This window comes from Polypterus senegalus, chromosome 2 (genome assembly GCF_016835505.1).
Source record: "Polypterus senegalus isolate Bchr_013 chromosome 2, ASM1683550v1, whole genome shotgun sequence".
In the NCBI taxonomy this organism is placed as follows: domain Eukaryota; kingdom Metazoa; phylum Chordata; class Cladistia; order Polypteriformes; family Polypteridae; genus Polypterus; species Polypterus senegalus.
This window is the reverse complement of record NC_053155.1, coordinates 116869178-116888944: the sequence shown is the minus strand read 5'-3', so window position 1 is coordinate 116888944 and position 19767 is coordinate 116869178. Positions and strand designations below refer to the sequence as shown.

Sequence of the window (19767 nt, the reverse complement as noted above, 5' to 3'; positions counted from 1 at the left end):
ATTCATCTAGTTCAGCAACCCGGGGGAGTGTGGAGATCTTCTCAATGACTGAAGGATTTGCTAGGTTTATTTGGTTCAAAAAGTCCTGAAAGTGCTCTGCCCAATGATCCAAAACCTGTTGCTTGTCTTTGAGGAGTGTCACGCTATCTGCAATCCAGACTGGAGATACATTACATCGACCATACAGGACCATAAATTCCTTTGATGGCATTGTAGAACTCATAGGTCTCGTTTTCATCTGCATAGTGTTGGATTTCTGTGGCCTTGTTTTTATCCACTTCTGCAAAAGGAAAAACGGATGACAGATGAGCTTAGAATGCTGCAGTCTTGGATTCTTCTCCAGGAGGAGGATAATCTTGTTTGTGGCCTCCTCAAACCAGTTTGGACTATTCCTCTTGGAGAATCCAAGCGTTATCTTGGGGTAGGACTGCAGGGCTGTGAGCAGCAAGGTTCACAGTTCATCAACATCAGGATTGGTAGTCATGAGGTCACCATCCATGATTGTTTCTGGATGTGTTCATGCTGCTTGTGAAGGTGACTTGTCAATGTGTTTCTGGTGTCAATGGTTGTGAGGGATGTAATGTTGAGGAGTGCTTGGGTTATTGACTTCTGCTAGGTGGTCTAAGTACAGCACAGAGGATGGACCGGACAAGTCTATGGACTGTCTAACATTCTGCTCCTCGCATTGCTTGTGTGGTCAAGGCATTCTGGAGATCATGCTGACAAACAATCATATAGATGTGTTAGTTGGGGAGCTGAAACATTGTGTTGGTAATGGACAGTTGGTGCTCCACACAGTAGGATAAGAAATGGAGCCCGTTAGCATTCATGTTTCCAGGTCCATGTCTCCCAATCATATTATTCCAAACATCAGAGCTTCTTCCAACTCCTGCACTGAAGTCTCCAAGTAAGGCAATCTTGTCTGAGGCAGGAACATTCCAGAGTGCTCTGTCAAGAGAAACATAGAAGTTGTCCTTTTCTTCCTCTACTGAATCCAGAGTAGGAGCATATGTGCTAATGATTGTCATATGAGAACCTTTCACCAGTGGAGCATGTAGGGTCATTAAGCGCGAGCTGATGCCAACAACGGAGTCTAGGATTTTCAGGAGGAGTTCATTCTTGCTAGCGCAGTCAATTCCATGGATCCACATCTCTCACTTTTGTCAGCCTTTCCAGAAGAAGGCATATCTGGTTAATGTGCATGGGAAGGGAAGGCCAGCCCATCACTGATCCTAGAGAAGAGCTACTATAGCACAGGTTCCTGAAAAACGTAATGTTGACCATGAGAGAAAGGCATCAGAACACACAGCGCATCACAGCGTATGGGGCTGTGTACCACAGACCAGTCCAAATGCCCATGCTGACCCCTGTCCGATACTGAAAGCGCCTAAAATGGACACATGATCATCAGAACTGGACCACAGAGCAAAGGAAGAAGGTGGCCTGGTTTGATGAATCACATTTTCTTTTAAATCTTGTGGTGTGTATGCATCATCTACCTAAGGAAGAGATGACAGCAGTATGCACTTTCAGAAGGCGGCAAGCTGGTGGAGGCAGTGTAATGCTCTAGGCAATGTTCTGCTGGGAAACCTTGGTTAATGGCATTCATGTGGATCTTACTTTGATATGTACCATCTACCTAAGGATTGCTGCAGATCATATACATCCCTTCATGTCAAAAGTACTGCCTTTTTCAGGATAATGCACCTTGCCACAAAATTGTTCAGAGGAGGAACATGACAGAGTTCAAGGTGTTGACGTGGCCTCCAAATTCCCTGGATCTCAATCCAATTGAGAATCTGTGGGATGTGCTGTAAAACAAGTATAATCCATGGAGGACCAATCTCGCAACTTATAGGACTTAAAGGATCTGTTGCTAACATCTTGGCACCAGATATCATGCAACACCTTCAGAGGTCTTCTGAAGTCCATGTCTTTTTGGGTCAAGAGCTGTGTTGCCAACAGGAGGGGGACCTACATAATGTTAGGCAGTTGGTTTTAATGTTGTGGCTTGATTGGTGCAGAATACCCAACCACATTGTCTTACAAACATAACTGTCAAAGAATCTACCTTTATTTGCTTAAAGTTTTTCTTTAAAAAAAATGAGTTCAAACCAGTGGAATTTTAAGGAGTATAGTTATAGGTTATACAAGTAAGACTAATTACTTGGATTATGTCTGTGCAAATACACTGCAAAATAAAATGCATGATAAATGGCAACTGGCAAGAGAATAAAGTCATATTGACCTGTACATGCAAATGTGTTTCTCTACTACTTATTCCAGCATTAATACATTATTAATTTGCCCATTTAAGGTTTCATAGGAAACACATATACAGCTAGTGCCTGTAGTGGAATTTACCAGTGGTCTCTATATATTGGATACTATTATTATGTTTACATGTTTTTAAATCCTAAAAGAAGCAGAGGAGGCAATTTTGAGGCTCCCCCAGTACACAATCTTTAGGTCAGTAGTAAAGTTACAAATGGATGCAGTTTAGGATTCAAAGTCTATAATTTGGATGTAAAACAATTAAGAGCAAGTCAAATGAGCAACGCTTGATAAGGAAGAGGCATTCTAAAAAAGAAGAAAAAAAAAAACACAGGCTTTCCAGAATTCATTTAAAGCAGGCTTGGACTTAATTTTGTGACTCTGCTGCTTTGTTTTTGTAGTAAAAAGACTGTTTAATACTATACAGTAGTTAAACACTGACCTAGTAAAGCTGCATGTAGCATATACAGTGGAACTAATCCTTTCCCCTAACCTTCTGGCAGGTTTCTTGAATCTAAAGTAAATGTTATGGCTAGAACAATTTTGGATTATTTTATAGACCAGCTAGTCATCTTTATTGTAAATGTTTATTTCTTGTACTGCAATGTGTTTGAAACACTGAGATTTCTCTATTGAATAAGCAATACAATTTCACAATCTGAGCACAGGAAAAAACACACCAATTATTGCAATTAAAATACTGTATACTGATGACCACATTTAATGGTATAACTCACTTTAGCCAACATTGTACAGTTTGATTTAAATATGTAACAAAGATATAGAACATCAAACATCAGGTGTTTGGGGCAACCTCTGTGGCACATACAGTATTCAGTCACTGCTCAAGTCATTAGAATTTGTTTTAAATCTTTGGGGTCAATTATGTTTAATGAAACACAGTTTAAGAAAACAATCTGATATACTGTATCTATTGTATATAAAGTGAAAATAAAACATACATTAGAAAAAGTAGTACTGATGGTTCTTGCAAAAATAACATGTTAAAATTCATTGTATTTTTTATCATTACCTAAAGTGTTTGGCTCACTTTAAAATTAATGGATTAAAAACTGTACTTGTTAAATAAATTCAATTAGTTAATCCCATTGAGTTAAGTAGTACAACCTCAATAAGAACTATATTTGATTTAGTCAAATGCATAATTTCAAGTTATGATGTTGTAAATTAAAAAACAACGGAAGAGTTCTAATTTTTATAAACACAGAAAACAGTTGATTTTCTTCTAATTGCAGACTATTTATCCATAAATGATGAAGCCATCCAATTTAAGAGAAAACATTCAAAGTTCCCCAAATTGTGAAATGTTTACATTTGTATATTGGAAGGACATTTTCTGAATATAAATACACATAGATGTAACAGTATGTGCATAAAATATTTGAAACACATTGCTGAGGGGTAAAAAAACATTGTTATATCCCAATTCAAGTTTGCTCAGGTCCTGTTGTTTGGGGAGTTTCTGTGATTTGTGATTCTGACATGTTTTCTGGAAATTCCAGTTTTTCACACTGCAGAAGATTTAGAGGTAAATACTGACAGATTTCATTTGGGTCTGTATAAACTGCAGGAGGGATGTGCTAAAGGAAAAAAAGACAATTTAAACACAGCTCATTTCAGTATAATAAAAAGAGACAGGAAATTCATTTTAGCTTAAAGCAATATGCTCAAGGTTGCAAATATCCATTATGAGAACTTCTATTATGTAATGTAAACATGCTGACCATATATAATAATTAATCCCCACCATTTTGTTTCCTTAAAATTTATTTAGTTAACAGAACATACACACTATACAGTATACTGCATACTCAGTATAATTACACACACACAACCAGGATGTCCCCTTAATTAAATTTTAGTTTTATACAGACTGAAAGGTAGACAATGTTGGACCATATTCTACTATTAAGACCAAAATATTTCAGAAAAACTAATGAATAATTTTTAAAAAGGAAAAAAAAATCTATGACCTTATTTTAAGTATACACACCCATTATTTAATACTGTTATTGTGCACAGATTCACAAACACATAGGATCACCATGTAACGAAGCCTAGCTAACTAAGACACTGTTCTTTCTAATTTCAAACCTCTGTTGTTGAGTTTGTCAATTCACCTGCCTGTACTCCAATTGAAAAAACAAAAGAAATGTAACCAATTTTATCTCAGATGTTGTAAGTCGCCTCAGATAAAGGCATCAGTCATTAAGTAATAATAATATTAGTAGTAAGTCACTGTAGCTGCCTACTCTTGAACATGTTAAATATAGTTGCCCATAAGTAAAACCTTCCTGCTATAGATCTGTTCCTGTTTTTTCTATTGACTGAACTTAGCATTTGTCATAAAACTACTATTTTACAGGAAAGTGTATTCTTTTAAGTTAAAATTGGAATCAACTGGAATAAAGTGAAACTTGAGTGTATATTATCATTATTATTATTAGATGTTTACGCTTTTTGTTTATGCTGTTCACCCAAGTACAGTATTTCTTTTCATTTTATTTGTTAGTTGTATGTTGTTCCCTTTTTCAAGTTTGTATATGCAAGTGTATATGAAAAGAATATTGGGACAGTGCAGAGTAAGGTATTGGTATTGCTGTTCAAAGTAAGCAGACGTGCATGTAAATGATTTTGGGGAGTAAGGTGGAATCCCCTTTCAGACTTAAATTATGTAAAATTGAAGAATGCTGTCCCCCTTTGTGCTTTTGTGTGAATTATCATAGTTTACAAAGGTTCCACAAATCACAATGCATGTCCCTCTAAACCTCTGCAGTGAAATTATTGTGAGACATAGATCAAGAAAAGGGTATAAAACTATTTCCAAAAGTCTGAGAGTTCCCTGAAGCACAGTAGCCTACATACAGTGGGTACAGAAAAGAACCACCCCCTTCGAAATATTCCCATTTTTTTGCTTTTCACCCTTAAATGAAAACACACAAACCAATATTTTTTTCCAGCTTTACTTACTCAATGCAATCTATAACATCCAAGTGAAAGATATCACAGCTACACTTCAGAAGAATTATACAAAATCAAAAACAAGATATGCTGAGATTAATAAAGGATCACCCCCCTCCTAAACAATATTTGCAAACTCATTCAGGTGTAAGTAACCACCATTTCCATTGCAGACCATGGTTGCTGGCTTCCACTTGTGATCAATTGTAATCAGTGTGATTAGTGAAGAATAAAAACAGCTGTTCCTGGAGCATTACCTTGCTTGATAGTGCAGCTGACAGCAAACAACTGACTATGGGTGGCAAGCCACTTTCAAAAGATCTCAGGGATAGAGCTGTGGACAGACAGAAGGCAGGAGATGGATACAAAAAAAAAAATCTCAAAGGCTTTATAAATCCCAAGGAGCACATTAAAGTCCATAATAAAGTGGCAGCAAATGTTTGTTACTACTAGGACCCTCCCTGGATCCGGCCGTCCCTCCAAACTGGATGGAAGAACAAGGAGGAAACTGGCCACTTTGAAGGAGTTACAGGATTTTATGGTAAAGAGTTGTCATTGTGTGCATGTGACAACAATTTAACAAGCACTCCACAATTGTGGTTTGTTCGGGAGGGTCGCAAGGAAAAAGCCACTTCTCACAAAGGCCACATTAAGGCTCATTTGAGCTTTGCCAGAATGCACCTTGAATATTCTGATGCCATGTGGAAAAAGGTCTTATGGTCAGATGAGACCAAAATTGAACAATATGGGCTCGATACCAAACGGTACACGTGGCAGAATTCCAATGCAGCTCACCATCCACAACACACCATACCTACAGTAAAGCACGAAGGTGGCAGCATCCTGTTGTGGGGGTGTTTCTCTGCTGCAGGGCCTGGGGCTCTTGTTAGGGTAGGAGAAAAGATGGATGGGGCAAAATACACTGAAATTGTGGAAAACCAGCTACCCTCTGCCAGAAAGTTGAAGATGGCCAGAATGTTCACCTTTCAACATGACAACGACCCTGAAGCACACAGCAAAATTGATCAAACAGTGGCTGAAGGATAAAAAAGTGAATGTCCTCATGTGGCCCAGTCAATGCCCAGACCTAAATCCCACTGAAAATCTGTGGAAAGATTTGAAGATAGCAGTCCACCAACACTCACCATCCAATTTGACAGAATTTGAACAGTTCTGTAAAGAAGAGGGCAAATATTGCTCAATCTAGATGTGCAAAGCTGATAGAGAAGTATCTCAACAGACTCAAGGCTGTCATTAAAGCAAAAGGTGGTTCGACAAAATATTGACATCGGGGTGTGATCCTTTATTAATCTCAGTATGTCTTGTTTTTGATTTTTTATAATTTTTCTGAACACTAGCTGTGATATCTTTCACTTGGATGTTATACGTTGCATTGAATAAGTCAAGCTGGGAAGAAATATTTTTTGTGTGCGTTTTCATTGAAGGCTGTAAAGCAAAATAAATGGGAATATTTTGAAGGGGGTGATTCATTTCTATACCCACTGTAATTGTGAAATGGAAGAAGTTAGGAAAAACCAGCACTCTTCCTAGACACGGCTGCTGGGCCAAATTGACTAAGATTCAGAAGTCCCCTGCTGAGACAGAAGAACCATCATCCCAGCAGCACTCAATTAATCAGGTGTTTATTAAGTAAAAGGCTAGGAGTCTGCCAAATGGCATTTAAAGGACTCAGGGAGAATGAGGAAAACAATTATGTGGTCTGTTGAGACAAAAATGGAACTCCCTGGGCAGAACTCCAAGCAGTACCTGTATGTCTGGTGAAGACCAGGCACAGCTTATTTACCTGCCTAATACCATCTCTACAGTGAAGCATGGTGGTGGCAGCATCAGACTATAGGGTACTTCTCAGTGGCAGAGACAGAGACTGCTCAGAAATGAGGACAGAATGAAGGCAGCCAAATACATACAGAACCTGCCTCAGTGTGTGTGCAACCTCAGACATGGGTGACAGTTCACCTTTTAGCACAACAATGACACAAAGCATACAGCCAAGACAATGCTGGAGTATTTTTGGGGCAAGTCTCTGACAGTCCTCAAATGACCCAGCCAAAGCACAAACATAAACCCAACGGAACATCTGTGGACAGACCTAAAGATGGAAGTTTACTGATGCTTCCCATTCAATCTAATGGAGCTTTACTGGACATATCAGAAGAATGGGATAAACTGCCTTAGTCCAGGTGTGCAAAACTTGCAGAGTTACTCACAATGACACAAAGCTGTAATTGCTGCTGAAGGGGGCTTCTAAAAAGTACTGACTTAAGGGTTTGAATACTTTTATGAAAGAGATTTCAGGTTTTGATTTTTAATAAATTCACATATCTTCCTTAACACTAGAATTACCAGAGCCTACGAGAAAACTCGTAAATCTGGCCCACCTTAAATCCGTTCGCACCTCCATGTCAGCTTCTTTTGTCCTGTAAATGTGCCGATTAAGACAAGCAGCAAGCAGCCTGCTATTCCATCCCCCACCGTCGCAGAACATTCACTAAGTTCTCCCAGCTCATGCCTTGTTTGATTAACTGGGAGTGAACTGCTGGAGTTTTAGAGTGGAAATAATAGATCGTTATTTGGAACCCATGCATGTCATGTGTGTTCCGTTTCTACAGTAATCTGTGTAAACACATTTGTTAAAACAGAAACTTTTTCATATTTTAGTAATAAATGTTACAAGATGTAGGTATAAACTATAGAATGTGTGAAGCCTGAAGTCCAAAGATCAAATGAACACTTTCACAAAAGGTTCAAGGATGATACAACAGCTTCCGTGGCGTAGTGCCGACTTATAGGAGACAGGATCGAACCAGGGACTCTTGATTATATTTACTGTTTTCAGTAGTGAGCTGCTCTTATTGTTAATATTATACAGTACACACATACATTTGGTTTGCGTCTGTAGCAGACCGTGTACATTTATAGTACTGTACTTGTAAAAGTTACCTTTTTTTTACTTTTATTCTATCACTCATGATCACGATACATACTACCGCCCTAGGGATCTGACGCTGTTAGTTTTTATTTAAAACTGTGAATAACTGTAGATGTGAGTAGTGTTTTGAGGCAATGGAACTGGACATTCTCTGATCTGGAGGGATAAAAACCGACACACAAACGCTAATCAATCTACCTTCTACGTATCTCACCGTCACTATTTTTTTTTAATTCAGTTTTATTGAGTGTTCCTGCTCACGCAGAATTAGTATGCACCTTATGGTGTATGATGTCCAAAAAAAAACCAAAAACAGACGTAGGTAAATATATTTGGAATGACTCATTTTATGACCTTTATGAGGTCAGTTCAGCGCTATATGCAATCATCAAATTCAAATGTTAACAGTTCACACACACACAAGGACCACCTTTCCAACATTTACGATATGTGTACATGTTGCAATGCGTACACTTCTCTCTATGCTGTGGTTTCTATTACACATCTGAAAGAAAGAGACAATATATGTGACATTTTAAAGAAATCATTTTATGACCTGAATAGTACCAATCAGAAAACATCATCCCACTAATGCAATATTATTTGAAAATGAAACACTGTCAGATCAGGTGTGAATTTACGCTGGCGCTGTTACTTAGAGTTAGGTCAGGAGAGGCGGGATTGGGTGTTAGAGCGTGATTGTCGTTGAGAGAATAAAACTGAAAAAAAGCTAACTTTTACAAGTGCCATAAATTTATACCCAAAGTCCCATATATTTGTCTCTTTCTTTTTTTTCTCCGTGCAGCAAGATCCGTCCTTCCTACATTTACGATGTGTGCACCTGTTGCAATGCGCACACTTTTCTCTATGCTGTGGTTTCTATTACATTGAAAGGGCACTTGACACTGACTCAGTTTACTTTCCTGGGGAAGCGGCTGTCTTGGAACAGAAGCTTGTTGATGTTGCATCCTCCTTATCTTTTTCCATTGCCTTTTCTAGTAAGATGCAACAACGAAGTTCCTTTGCAATAGGAGTCATGAACACTCTTCTTTTCACATTGGCCCCTGTACATGCCTTGCACAGTACATGTGCGTTGATCCTGCTATACTGAATAAGCTCACGCCTTCTGGAGCATAATGTTGATGCAGCACGGAGAAAAAAAACAAAAAAGACTTTTGTTGGGGGCACATACACCGTCCAGAGCTAAACACTAGCATGGAGAGTCGCTTGCATACTGAAAAGTCCATAGCTGCAGGTGAAAGCTGCCGTCGCTGTACTTTGTATATTACAGCCAGATCGAATGTTATTTACTTATTTACCTTGGTTTATTTACTTACTTCCTACAGCGTAAAGTCACAAGTAGACTGCAGAGCTATAGCACGTCTTTATGTGAAAACAGCAGTGTCAGATGGGGGGGTGGGAGGAGATAGGATCGTGAACATAACTGAGAGAATAAAACTAAATATATATATAAAAAAAAAAAAAAAAAAAAAGCTAACCTTTACAAGTATCATACATTTACACCAGCTGTTACAGACTGAAATCAAATGTATGCTTTTATTCTAAAATAGTAAGAATAAGAGCAGCTCACTTCTCAAAACGGACTCGTCCAGGGTCGAACCCGTGAAATCTTGATTACCAGTCAACAGTTGATACCGTTGCGCCACTAAAGTGGTCGTCGTAAATGCGTGTCAATGTTGCACCCTAATGCGGGTTCTTTTTCTGCAGTTATATTCTTGAATAGAAGCACACTTGTTCTGTTATATTTGTACCTTTTGTGAAAGTGTTTATTTGATATTTGGAATTCAAGCTTAACACATTATACACTTCATGTCTACATTTTGTCAATTATTACTAAAACATGAAAAACATTTCTGTTTTAACAATGTGTTTACTGTACATAGACTGTTGTAGACACGGAACACACATGAAATGCATGTGTTCCAAATAACAATATAGTATTTATAAAAGATGTCATTTTGCTTGACTTCTCACTCTATACAACTCCAAGCAACTGACACGCAGGTAAACAGACTTGAGCTGAGAAAACTGTGTGGTGATGGGGGATGTGATAGCAGGCTGCTTCCTGCTTATCAACACATTTATAGGACAAAAGACGCTGATGAAAAGGTGCGAAGCGATTTAAGGTGGGATGGATCTACGAGGTTTTTTGTAGGCTCTAGTAATTCTAGTGTTAAAACAGGTTTTCACTTTGTCATTATGAGCCACTGAGTGTACGCTGATGGGCAAAAATTGAATATTTATCCATTTAAAATTAAAAGTACGATATAATAAACAGTGCAGAAAGTGAAGGGGGCTGAATAGTCCCTGAATCCACTGTAAGAAGTAAACAGTTAGATAAACATCTATCTGGTTGTTATTTTGTAACACTTAATCTTGACTGTGTCAAGTAAACTTACAGCTTTTACAAGTCATTTAGAGACAAAAAGTCTTGAATTCCAACACTGCAGCTGAGTTCTCTCCCACCCACAGCTGTGCATCAAAACAAGGATAAGCCAAATATGACATCATGCTAAATTTCTAAAAATGAAACTGTATGTGAAATATCTTGTACAATCAATACAGTCCAGAAAACTTATACATAAACATGTAACAACGAGCCTGTTCTGGGTAATATGTTTGTCTAACATAGCTATTTTGCATCCTGTCTTTCATGTCAATATAAAATTAGTTATATTTCTATAATTCTTGAATACACTGCATTATTCTCTCTCTTAAAATGACTCTGCTTCTTTAACTTTGATATAAGTTTAATGGCCTGGAAATCAATTCACAGAGAAAAGCAAGGAAAATAAAGTCTTAATGAACTGTCTCATTAATTGTCATTTCCAAAACCAAAACTAATAGTTGATTGATTAATTCCAAGTGATCCAATCCTCATTCTAAAATGTTCCTACAGTACCCATCTCTGATGAATTTTCACAGTCCCTAGTTAACAATTTTGGAAGAACATCTTGATGTTTGCAATATCCTGGTGGTTAATCCACTTCTTAATGGCAGTCTTCCATAAAATGTCCTATGAAATACTGCATGTAATTACCAAAGAAATGTCTCCATATTCGTATCCAGATCTGAACTTTTCAACACTATGATCTCACAGATCTTGTTAGTTCCTTGTAGACCATGGTTATCAGTACACTCTTTTGCCAAGAAAAAGTTAGAGATCCAATAGTGAAAGCGGATTTTACTTAGGGATAATCACAATCACCTTTACACATAATTTGAAATGTGATTGGTCAAATTTAAACTCACATTTACCAACCCCATTATAAAATGTTTTCCTAACTTAGGTGTCCATAAGTTCAAAAGCTTCATATGTGCATACAAAGGCAATGAACGACATTTTTAATTATGTCTCCAAAAACGAATAATTTACTTTTCATTTAAATAATGGTGTCTGACATAATTTGTAATGATGTTCTGTGCTAATTTATAGTGGTGTGAGTATCCAATCCCCTTGTAAATAATAACTTTTCAGTTTTCCTTCTTTAGGTAAAAATATACAGAAAATGGTTTATTTTGACTTTGGGAATGTACTGTTACAGCATAAGAGTCCACATTAAAATACTGAATGGATAAATACTATTTGTGTAAATCTTTTGTCATGCAGAAAATTATGATGACTTTCAAGGGGATTAAATACTTTTGCATGCCACTGTAATTGAATTCATGTTTGGTAAGCCTGTGCCATCAACACTGAACACAAGGCAAAAATCAGCACTGGAATTGGCTCCTGTGTATTTCAGATTGTATTACATACAATCACTCACTCTCACTATACATCAATTAGTGTGTTAGTGAACTAAAAACAAACAGAAGAAGATCAATTAACATACATTAAATATTTCTCCTAGGAATATTGAAAAACATGAACTAATGATTAGTCACTTGAAGTGCCACAGTGACAATAACAATACCTGGAGGTTTGACATTCTATTTTCTCGACAACTGAATTCACGTAGAATGTAATTTTTGTCAGCCTACAAGAAAAGAATACATAACACAGGATTATATTACAATAATTTCAGGTATGGTAATTTGAATTGTAAAGTTGCTTTGTATTGTCTCCATACAATTATCATGTACAAAAAAAACAAAACTGATTTTCCACTTGCCTCATGGTAGAGTCTTGTGTCATTCATTCTAATAAGGACACCATCAACACGTAGAAAAAATCTCATTAATATGAAGAAGCTAGATGGCATTACTCTCTGTTGAGAAATTGAACATTTTTAAAACGACTTACTATATAGCATGTTTTTAGTAATGTTATTAAACTTAATGAGATTAAAGCATAATAAAATTACAGACAGACAGTTTTAATAGGTGTGACAGCAAAGACCACTTAATACAAATTTAATCTGTTAGAATATTACAGTCATTAAACACCTTGCATCATGGTTTAAAGTAACAGGGCCTTATGCAGAGCATCACTTAACACTCACTAAAATAGTAAAGGAAAACAATTTATTTGTAATAATCCGTTTAACGTTTCTGTCACTGGGAGTAGCTTTTTTGTTGGTTGTTATCAAAATTAAAGGGTTATTATAACTACAAATTGCAATCAATTTCCTCTCTAAGGTGTCCATATGTGCTGGTGTGCACAATGTATGATAGTTCAGCACACACCATTTTCCCAGCAATGCACAAAGAAGATTAGAAATCCGCCACCTGCCTAAAGTGAACAAGGGATGGATGGTGCAAAAGCCCTTGTTCCAGAAATCAAGTGTTTAAACGTGGAATGACTTGAAAGCCCAAAAGCAAATCCTTTTACAATTTACATTGTAGTGACACAACTAGCTTGTCTTAAGCCTGCTTCTCAGAAACATTATTAACCAAATAAAACATTATTATTAATGCTGTCAAATTAGCCAAAAATACTCATTAAAATGTAAAGTATATATTCAAACATAGGTTCAGTATTCTGGGTGCTCCATAAATATTTGTAGTTTGTGATTTTTTTTTTTTTTGGTTATTGTTAATGTTTTTTCTTCCTTGTTCATGGTGTGTCTGCACAGCATGAAGAGCATAGGACTCAAATGTAGTTACTGTACATAAAAGTAGCAGGTGAAAATTCAGCTGCTGCCTTCAAATAGCCCTGACATTTGAAAATACAGACCATGATGGAACTGGGATTTGGTGCTTGAGCAAAGTGATATCATCAAAAAGAAAGTGAAACGGGTACAGTATGGACTCCTCCCCATAATGAGCTTGAAAAACCAGATACAATCACCAACTGTGATTGCTCAAATACATTAAATGCTTTCATTAACCAATCCCTTAAATGTGACTGTGGGCAAGAGCTAAACTAAACTAATCCTAAGCCACCTACCGCCAAAGTTACAGCAAAAACATATCACAGGTGCAATAAAAATTAATATTAAGGTTAACAAATTTTTTATACATTGTGTGTTGCCTCAGCAGTTACATAGCACACAGACGGTGTTGAAAACTGCCTGTTGTCTAAATAAGAAAATGCAACTAAAATGCTGGCAACGTTGAAAGGGCTGTTTAAAACTGTGATGTTAAAGTTGTTATAATGACAAAAATGACAATCAGACATATGGCAGTTATGCTCCATTGCCTTTAACACTAGAATCCTTGAAGCCTACAAAAATATTTGTAATGCCAGGCCACCTTAAATTCCCTCACACCTCCTCATCAGCATCTTTGTTTTGCAAATGTGTCAATCAGCCAGCCTGCTCACTCATCTCCCACTGAGGCAGGTGAAGCCAATCAAGTCAGATGCAAAATTCTCAGCACTGAAGTCTCTTTATCTGGGAGTGAGGTGTCTGGAATTGTTTAGGGTAAATAATATATCGTTATTTGGAATGCATTTAGTGTGTGTTCTGTGTCTACAATGATCTGTGTAAATGTAGAATGATAGAAAATGTGAGGCAAGAAATGTTGAACACATAACTTAAACAGATACTTTTTTCATGTTATAGTAATAATGACAAAATACTGACATGAAGTGTATAATGTGTGAAGACTGAAGTCCAAATATCAAATAAACACTTTCACAAAAGGTATAACAAGTGTGCTTTTATTCAAGAATATAACTGAAGAAAAGGAAATTATTCAACTTACATATTGCTGTTAATGTATAAAAACCAAAACCCAAATATCAATCAACATAATGGAGATTTGGCTGGTGCAGAGCTAAGAACTGGAACTGCTATCTCATAATCGTAAGGTTGTGAGTTCGATCCCGGGTCCTCCCTGCATTTACCATTTGGAATAGTGAGCTTATTATATAATAAAAACCTACACTTGATTTGAGTCTGTAACACCCGGTATACATTTTTGCTGCAAATGTTGAATGCTTAAAGTTCTAGCACAATGCTGCAGTTGAACGGAAATTTCTAAAGCCTGCTAATAATAATATGTAGTATGTCAGTAACTTTTCTGAAGTTAGCTAAATGTTTTTCAGTGGAGGTAAAGCCTATTCTTTTCTTTTATTCTCATCTTCCTGCATTATTGCCAAGACAAATTTTGGACCATCATCATTGTTGAAACACCAGAATGTGATAAGGCGGGCAATTTTGCTTTAAGACCTGTAATCTGATTTGTCTAAATCAACATTGAATGTATATTTTTAATAATTTAGTTGTATATCATGCACTATTAAAAAAGATAGGTCAGATTGCCAACAACATTTTTTAAACCTTTTCTCATGAGCAACATACAGCATATCTGTTCATGAATGAAAGAAGTATTAACTGTATGTACTTGAATAGTTTAAATAAACACACTTTCAAGAGCATTCTGTAATACTTTAAAATAATTGCCCCTCTCAGGTTTAGACCTCGGTGTGCTACGCTATTATTTCCACAGCACACCATATGCTCCCAACCCAACACCTGGGTGGATCTCATGGTGCAGCACTGTGCCATGGCACACTATTCGAAAACACTTAAGAGGTCTTGGAGGTAACACTGCTTACAATAAGCGTGTGCATTTTTGTTTCTGAGTTAAAGCACTGGTTTTCCAGCATTGGCCCTGCCTATGCAGTTAAACTACATAGTATACTATTAGGAGTCTTAAGCTTTTTTTATGTTAAACTACTTGTACAAGTGTAAAACTGTTGCACTTGGCAGCTTCAATCAATGTCAGCAGCTGACAGAATCATTTGTCTAAGTTAAAACGCCAATTCTATTTTTCTTGTTGGTTAGTGCATTCTAAGACTTACACAGATTTGACATGAAAAGATGGTTATATTAATGTATCTATACATATAAAAACATAAAGCCCTCACTGACTCTTCACTAATTCTCCCACTTTTCATATAGGTGGGAAGCTAAAATTTCGCATGTTCATTCCTTGCAGTGTACTTACAAAAGTAAGGTATCTTTCATGTCCTATTGCAACACCCAAGGGGGGGATACGGGTGTACCCCCTAAACTGTAAATATAGATAGGGGAAACCCCTCCTCACTATTTCTGCGACTTCCAATATACATAGGAAGCCCAAATTTCCCATGCTCATCCTTTACACTGTACTTACAAACGTTAAGTATGTTTAATTTCAAGCTTTGCCCTGTAACGAACTTTCGAAAATATCTTCTTTTTGACGGTTCTCACCATTATGCAGTAAGGAACTTTTCAGAACTGACTTCTCCTTTTGGTGGTTTCATTCCTTATTTCTGTTAACAGATGATTTATATCATTGTATAGACGCACAAGGACCGCCCCTGATCCTCCTTCCTTTTTCTGCACAGCAGCTGTCAGCGCACCTACCATGTGGTTGGCTCCCTGCCTATATACAGTACAATAACCACATCCCGTGCTCATGTGCCTCCTCACTCACCTCCTTACTTTCCTCAGCTATTTGTCATGCTAACTGCTCCCTTCTTCTTTACTCCACTGCTTCAAGCCTGTTATTGTTCGCCTTGCTTCATGTCTTCCTGCTGGCGACTCCTGCCTTTTCGTTACAATGATAACATGATTGTTATGTTATTTTTAAAATGTTTCCTTTTCTTTTTCATAATTTCCTTAACACACTACTTCTCCGCTGAGAAGCACGGGTATTTTGCTAGTATTTAATAAGTGCTCTTCAAAACATTTATGTTATGTCCTATGAGTAGTTCTTCTGGATGCATTTTACCTAGATTTTGCAGCATGCACATTCAACTTTAATGTGTGCCTATGTGACTTTTTCATGATCACCTTTCTGTGTGGAGGCGCTCAATCAATCTTAAACAACTAATGGCTTCTTCATCAACATTTAAAACGAGCACTTGTCTGTCTGAGCATTTCCAATATACAGTGGAACTTTGCATTGTGAGCATAATTTGTTCCGGAAATGTGCTTGTAATCCAAAGCACTCATATATCAAAGCGAATTTCCCCATAAGAAATAATGGAAACTCCGCTGATTCCTTCCACAACCCAAAACTATTCATATAGAAATGATTAATACAAAATATAAAGTGAAAATACATAAAAAAATTTATCTGCACTTTACCTTTGAAAAAAATCATAGCTGGTGTGAGGGAGACAAGAAATAGGAAGGTTATCGTGTAGGACGACTTTCACTCTAACGGAATCCCTGCTATCTGTTGGCTCACTGGAATCTTATTTTTTTGCGACTTTAACAAGGAACCTATCCAATGACAGTTGCTTTTGCCTGAAGAGTCACTACACTTGGACACAACATTAAAAAATGCTTTACGCAGTGTAAGGTTTCTAAACTCTTTTGGGATTCCACCCAACGGGACAACATGCAGAAGAGCTTCCCAAAGCAACCGCAGGCTGCCAGCGCTGTAGCAGTTCTCTGTAAAAGCAAATCCGAAAAGATTGTGGACATGCTATAAGTGCCTGCCTTTGATGGGTGATACAAGGAACATTATAAATGCGCAGAGCACAGTATTACTTGGCCACTAACCTGGCCATGACCCTACCTGACTGCGTCTGTGTATAGGAGAATGGCAGATCCCGCTAAAATAAATAACCGTGCTGTTCCTGTTTCAAGCTGAATAAAGCTGGTGTTGCTAAAGTACTGAGACTCAGCTTCATGTTTTGGGGTGCAAGACAGGGACTCACACGTTACAACACACGCACATGGTCACAATGGTATAGTAAACAGTATACGCTTGTACGGATGTTGACTACGTGAGTGAGGCACGCCGACTGAGACCAAGAATGGGAGACGATTACCCACAATCCCACAGTGAGAGAGAGAGAACCACCATCAGCTCAGTTGTGATCACATGACGCACAGCAGACAAAGCATATATGTACTACTCGTACTGCAAGACCTCGCTCATTTATTAAGTTAAAATTTAATAAAAATTTTAGCTCTTCTTGCAAAACACTCGCAGACCAAGTTGCTTGCAATCCAAGGTTTTACTGTATCAATAATTTGCTGTAAAATAGCACCATGTATTAAAATGACATCCTTTTATTTCATCTGCAAAACTAACTTTCCCAAGTCTTAACTGCCTCTGCGTCTCTGCAAGTTGGAATGCATGCAGTGTTATAGATTTTTAGTAGCTTACCCGCCTAAAATTAGGGAAAGGTATCCATTAGCAAAAGATTAACCAATAGGAAGAGGATCAGCCTGTTTGTTTTTGTCTTGATTGAGAAGTAACAGAACAACAACAAAAAGGGGCATTTTGAAATTAAATAGTGTTGACATTTTGGAAGAAATGGTATTCCATATTCTATGGATGTAAATTACATAAATATATTAAGTTGTTTAAAACCAGTGTTATTTTATTCGATATAAGAAATTATAAACCTAAACAAAAAAATATGAGACTTTAAGACACTGTACCAGCAGTCCCAGAAAAGATAAAGAAAGTACAGTAATTCTAGAACATAAATGTATAACAAAAAAAAAAAATATAAACCAATAAAAGTCATGAAATGTATGAATTGTATAACACTTGGGTGTGTTCAGGAACTTAGTTAACTGTTTTGAAAGTTGGAGCATTTCTAATTTTTTTTTGTGATTTACTTCAAGAAAGTTACATTTTTGTTTATTAAATACATTGTAACAGTAAGTCATAAAAAATAACAGTAATAATAAAATGTAATTTTATGTATTTGTGGAGATAGACGATTTTGTTTATTGTTAGGGTTATGAAGATCATTTAACCTACCTGGTATGCTTTCAAGCTGCAGGAGATGTGAGCTGGTATTGCAGAGGCACACGCAAGCTGCTGCTGTGGCGGAGAATTCCCGCCTGAGCATGCGCAACTCTGCTGGAATTTCAATACCTTATATTGGAGATCTGTTTTGCCGTCAGGAGCGGCTACCAGATGTGTAAAAGAGGAAAATATACAAGTTGAAATAACCTCTCTGAAAGTACATTTGAAACAGTACATTAATAAGTAATTGAGGTCTCACAGAATGTTTCTAGGTTTTAAGAGAGTAGAAAAAAGCCAAGCAAAATGACACCTTTTATTGGCTAACTAAAAGGCAAGCTTTCAAGGCAACTCAGGCCCTTTCTTCAGGCAAGATGTAATCACATGTCATTTTGCTTGGCTTTTCTCTATATTCATAATGACTAACGCGGTATAACACCCTAGTACTATAGGTTTTAAGAGAAAGAATTTCAGAATTCTCCAATACTTTTAAATGGGAATATTTCAAGTTTCAAAAATGTGTACAGTGTGCTCTATTCAAGACATCTGAATGAAAATGGAACTTATTGATAAATTTCCTTGAAGAATAATAGGTGTATCAAATTTCAACAACATTAGTCCATTGGGAGCCGAGTTGTTTCATACAGACAGACAGAGAGACATTATTTGGTTTTTTCATTTTACGAGAGCAAACCTAAAATGGAATAATTTAACAAGCAGGGATTGAGTATTTCATGCGTTTTGGAATGTGCGAGTATAAAAATGATCAGATGCCTGCAAAAACCCTAAAATACTGTATAATGAATAAAAAAAGATGGGTGTGACCCACGTTTCAGAATGCATTATTTAATACTATTTTACATTTAGAGTAAACATCACTAAAATATATACTGATGGAAAGAAGAAACACAACATTTTCTATAAGCAGTAAATTATTTTTTTTATCTCAAATGCTTTGTCAATTTGTTTCAGCTCTCCAGCCAGCAATACTGATTTTGAAGTGAGGCACTGCAAACACACTAAGCTTGTTAGGTATACTTTTTCCCCAGTGAGATAAAAAGCTTGACCAGGTCTTAATTTAAAACAAGACAAATGTCGCCCTTAGTTCATTTTCTTTTCATTCCATAAGTCATCAAATAATCACCAAGAAGCAAGTAAAGAGCCATTTGCATGCTGTAGGAAGGCATATCATGTGCCAGAGTTAACAGGCACTATGGATTAAATCAGTCCTTTGTGTCTCAACTGCAAAAGTTACAATAGACCAGCAGTGACGCAACACAGAGCAGGACTAACAAAACACAGTGATCCATCTCAGAGTTCACTTCACATCTGCCACTCAAACTGCAGAAGAAACTTTCTGCAGACTAAATGCCTGAATCGTGTAACAGGGCAATAAGGACAGGATTCATGCTGCCGGCTATACAACAAAGTGACTGTTCAGAAAACCTCTT

The 19767-nt window shown here is 37.0% G+C and overlaps 1 protein-coding gene across 4 annotated transcripts in view; it reads right to left on the bottom strand.

The window, feature by feature from the left end:
- Positions 1-2842: 2842 nt before the first annotated feature.
- tiprl (TIP41, TOR signaling pathway regulator-like (S. cerevisiae)) overlaps positions 2843-19767 on the bottom strand; it is a 39312-nt gene continuing 22387 nt past the window's right edge. For 3 of the 4 annotated variants that reach the window (XM_039744439.1, XM_039744438.1, XM_039744441.1), the window contains exons 6-8: positions 12343-12438; positions 12145-12207; positions 2843-3875 (exon numbers count right to left, since the gene is read on the bottom strand). In XM_039744439.1, the coding sequence (XP_039600373.1) occupies positions 3723-3875; positions 12145-12207; positions 12343-12438 (312 nt within the window). In that variant the 3' untranslated portion in view covers positions 2843-3722. The remainder of the gene's footprint in view (positions 3876-12144; positions 12208-12342; positions 12439-19767) is intronic. The other variant, XM_039744442.1, reaches the window with a different exon arrangement.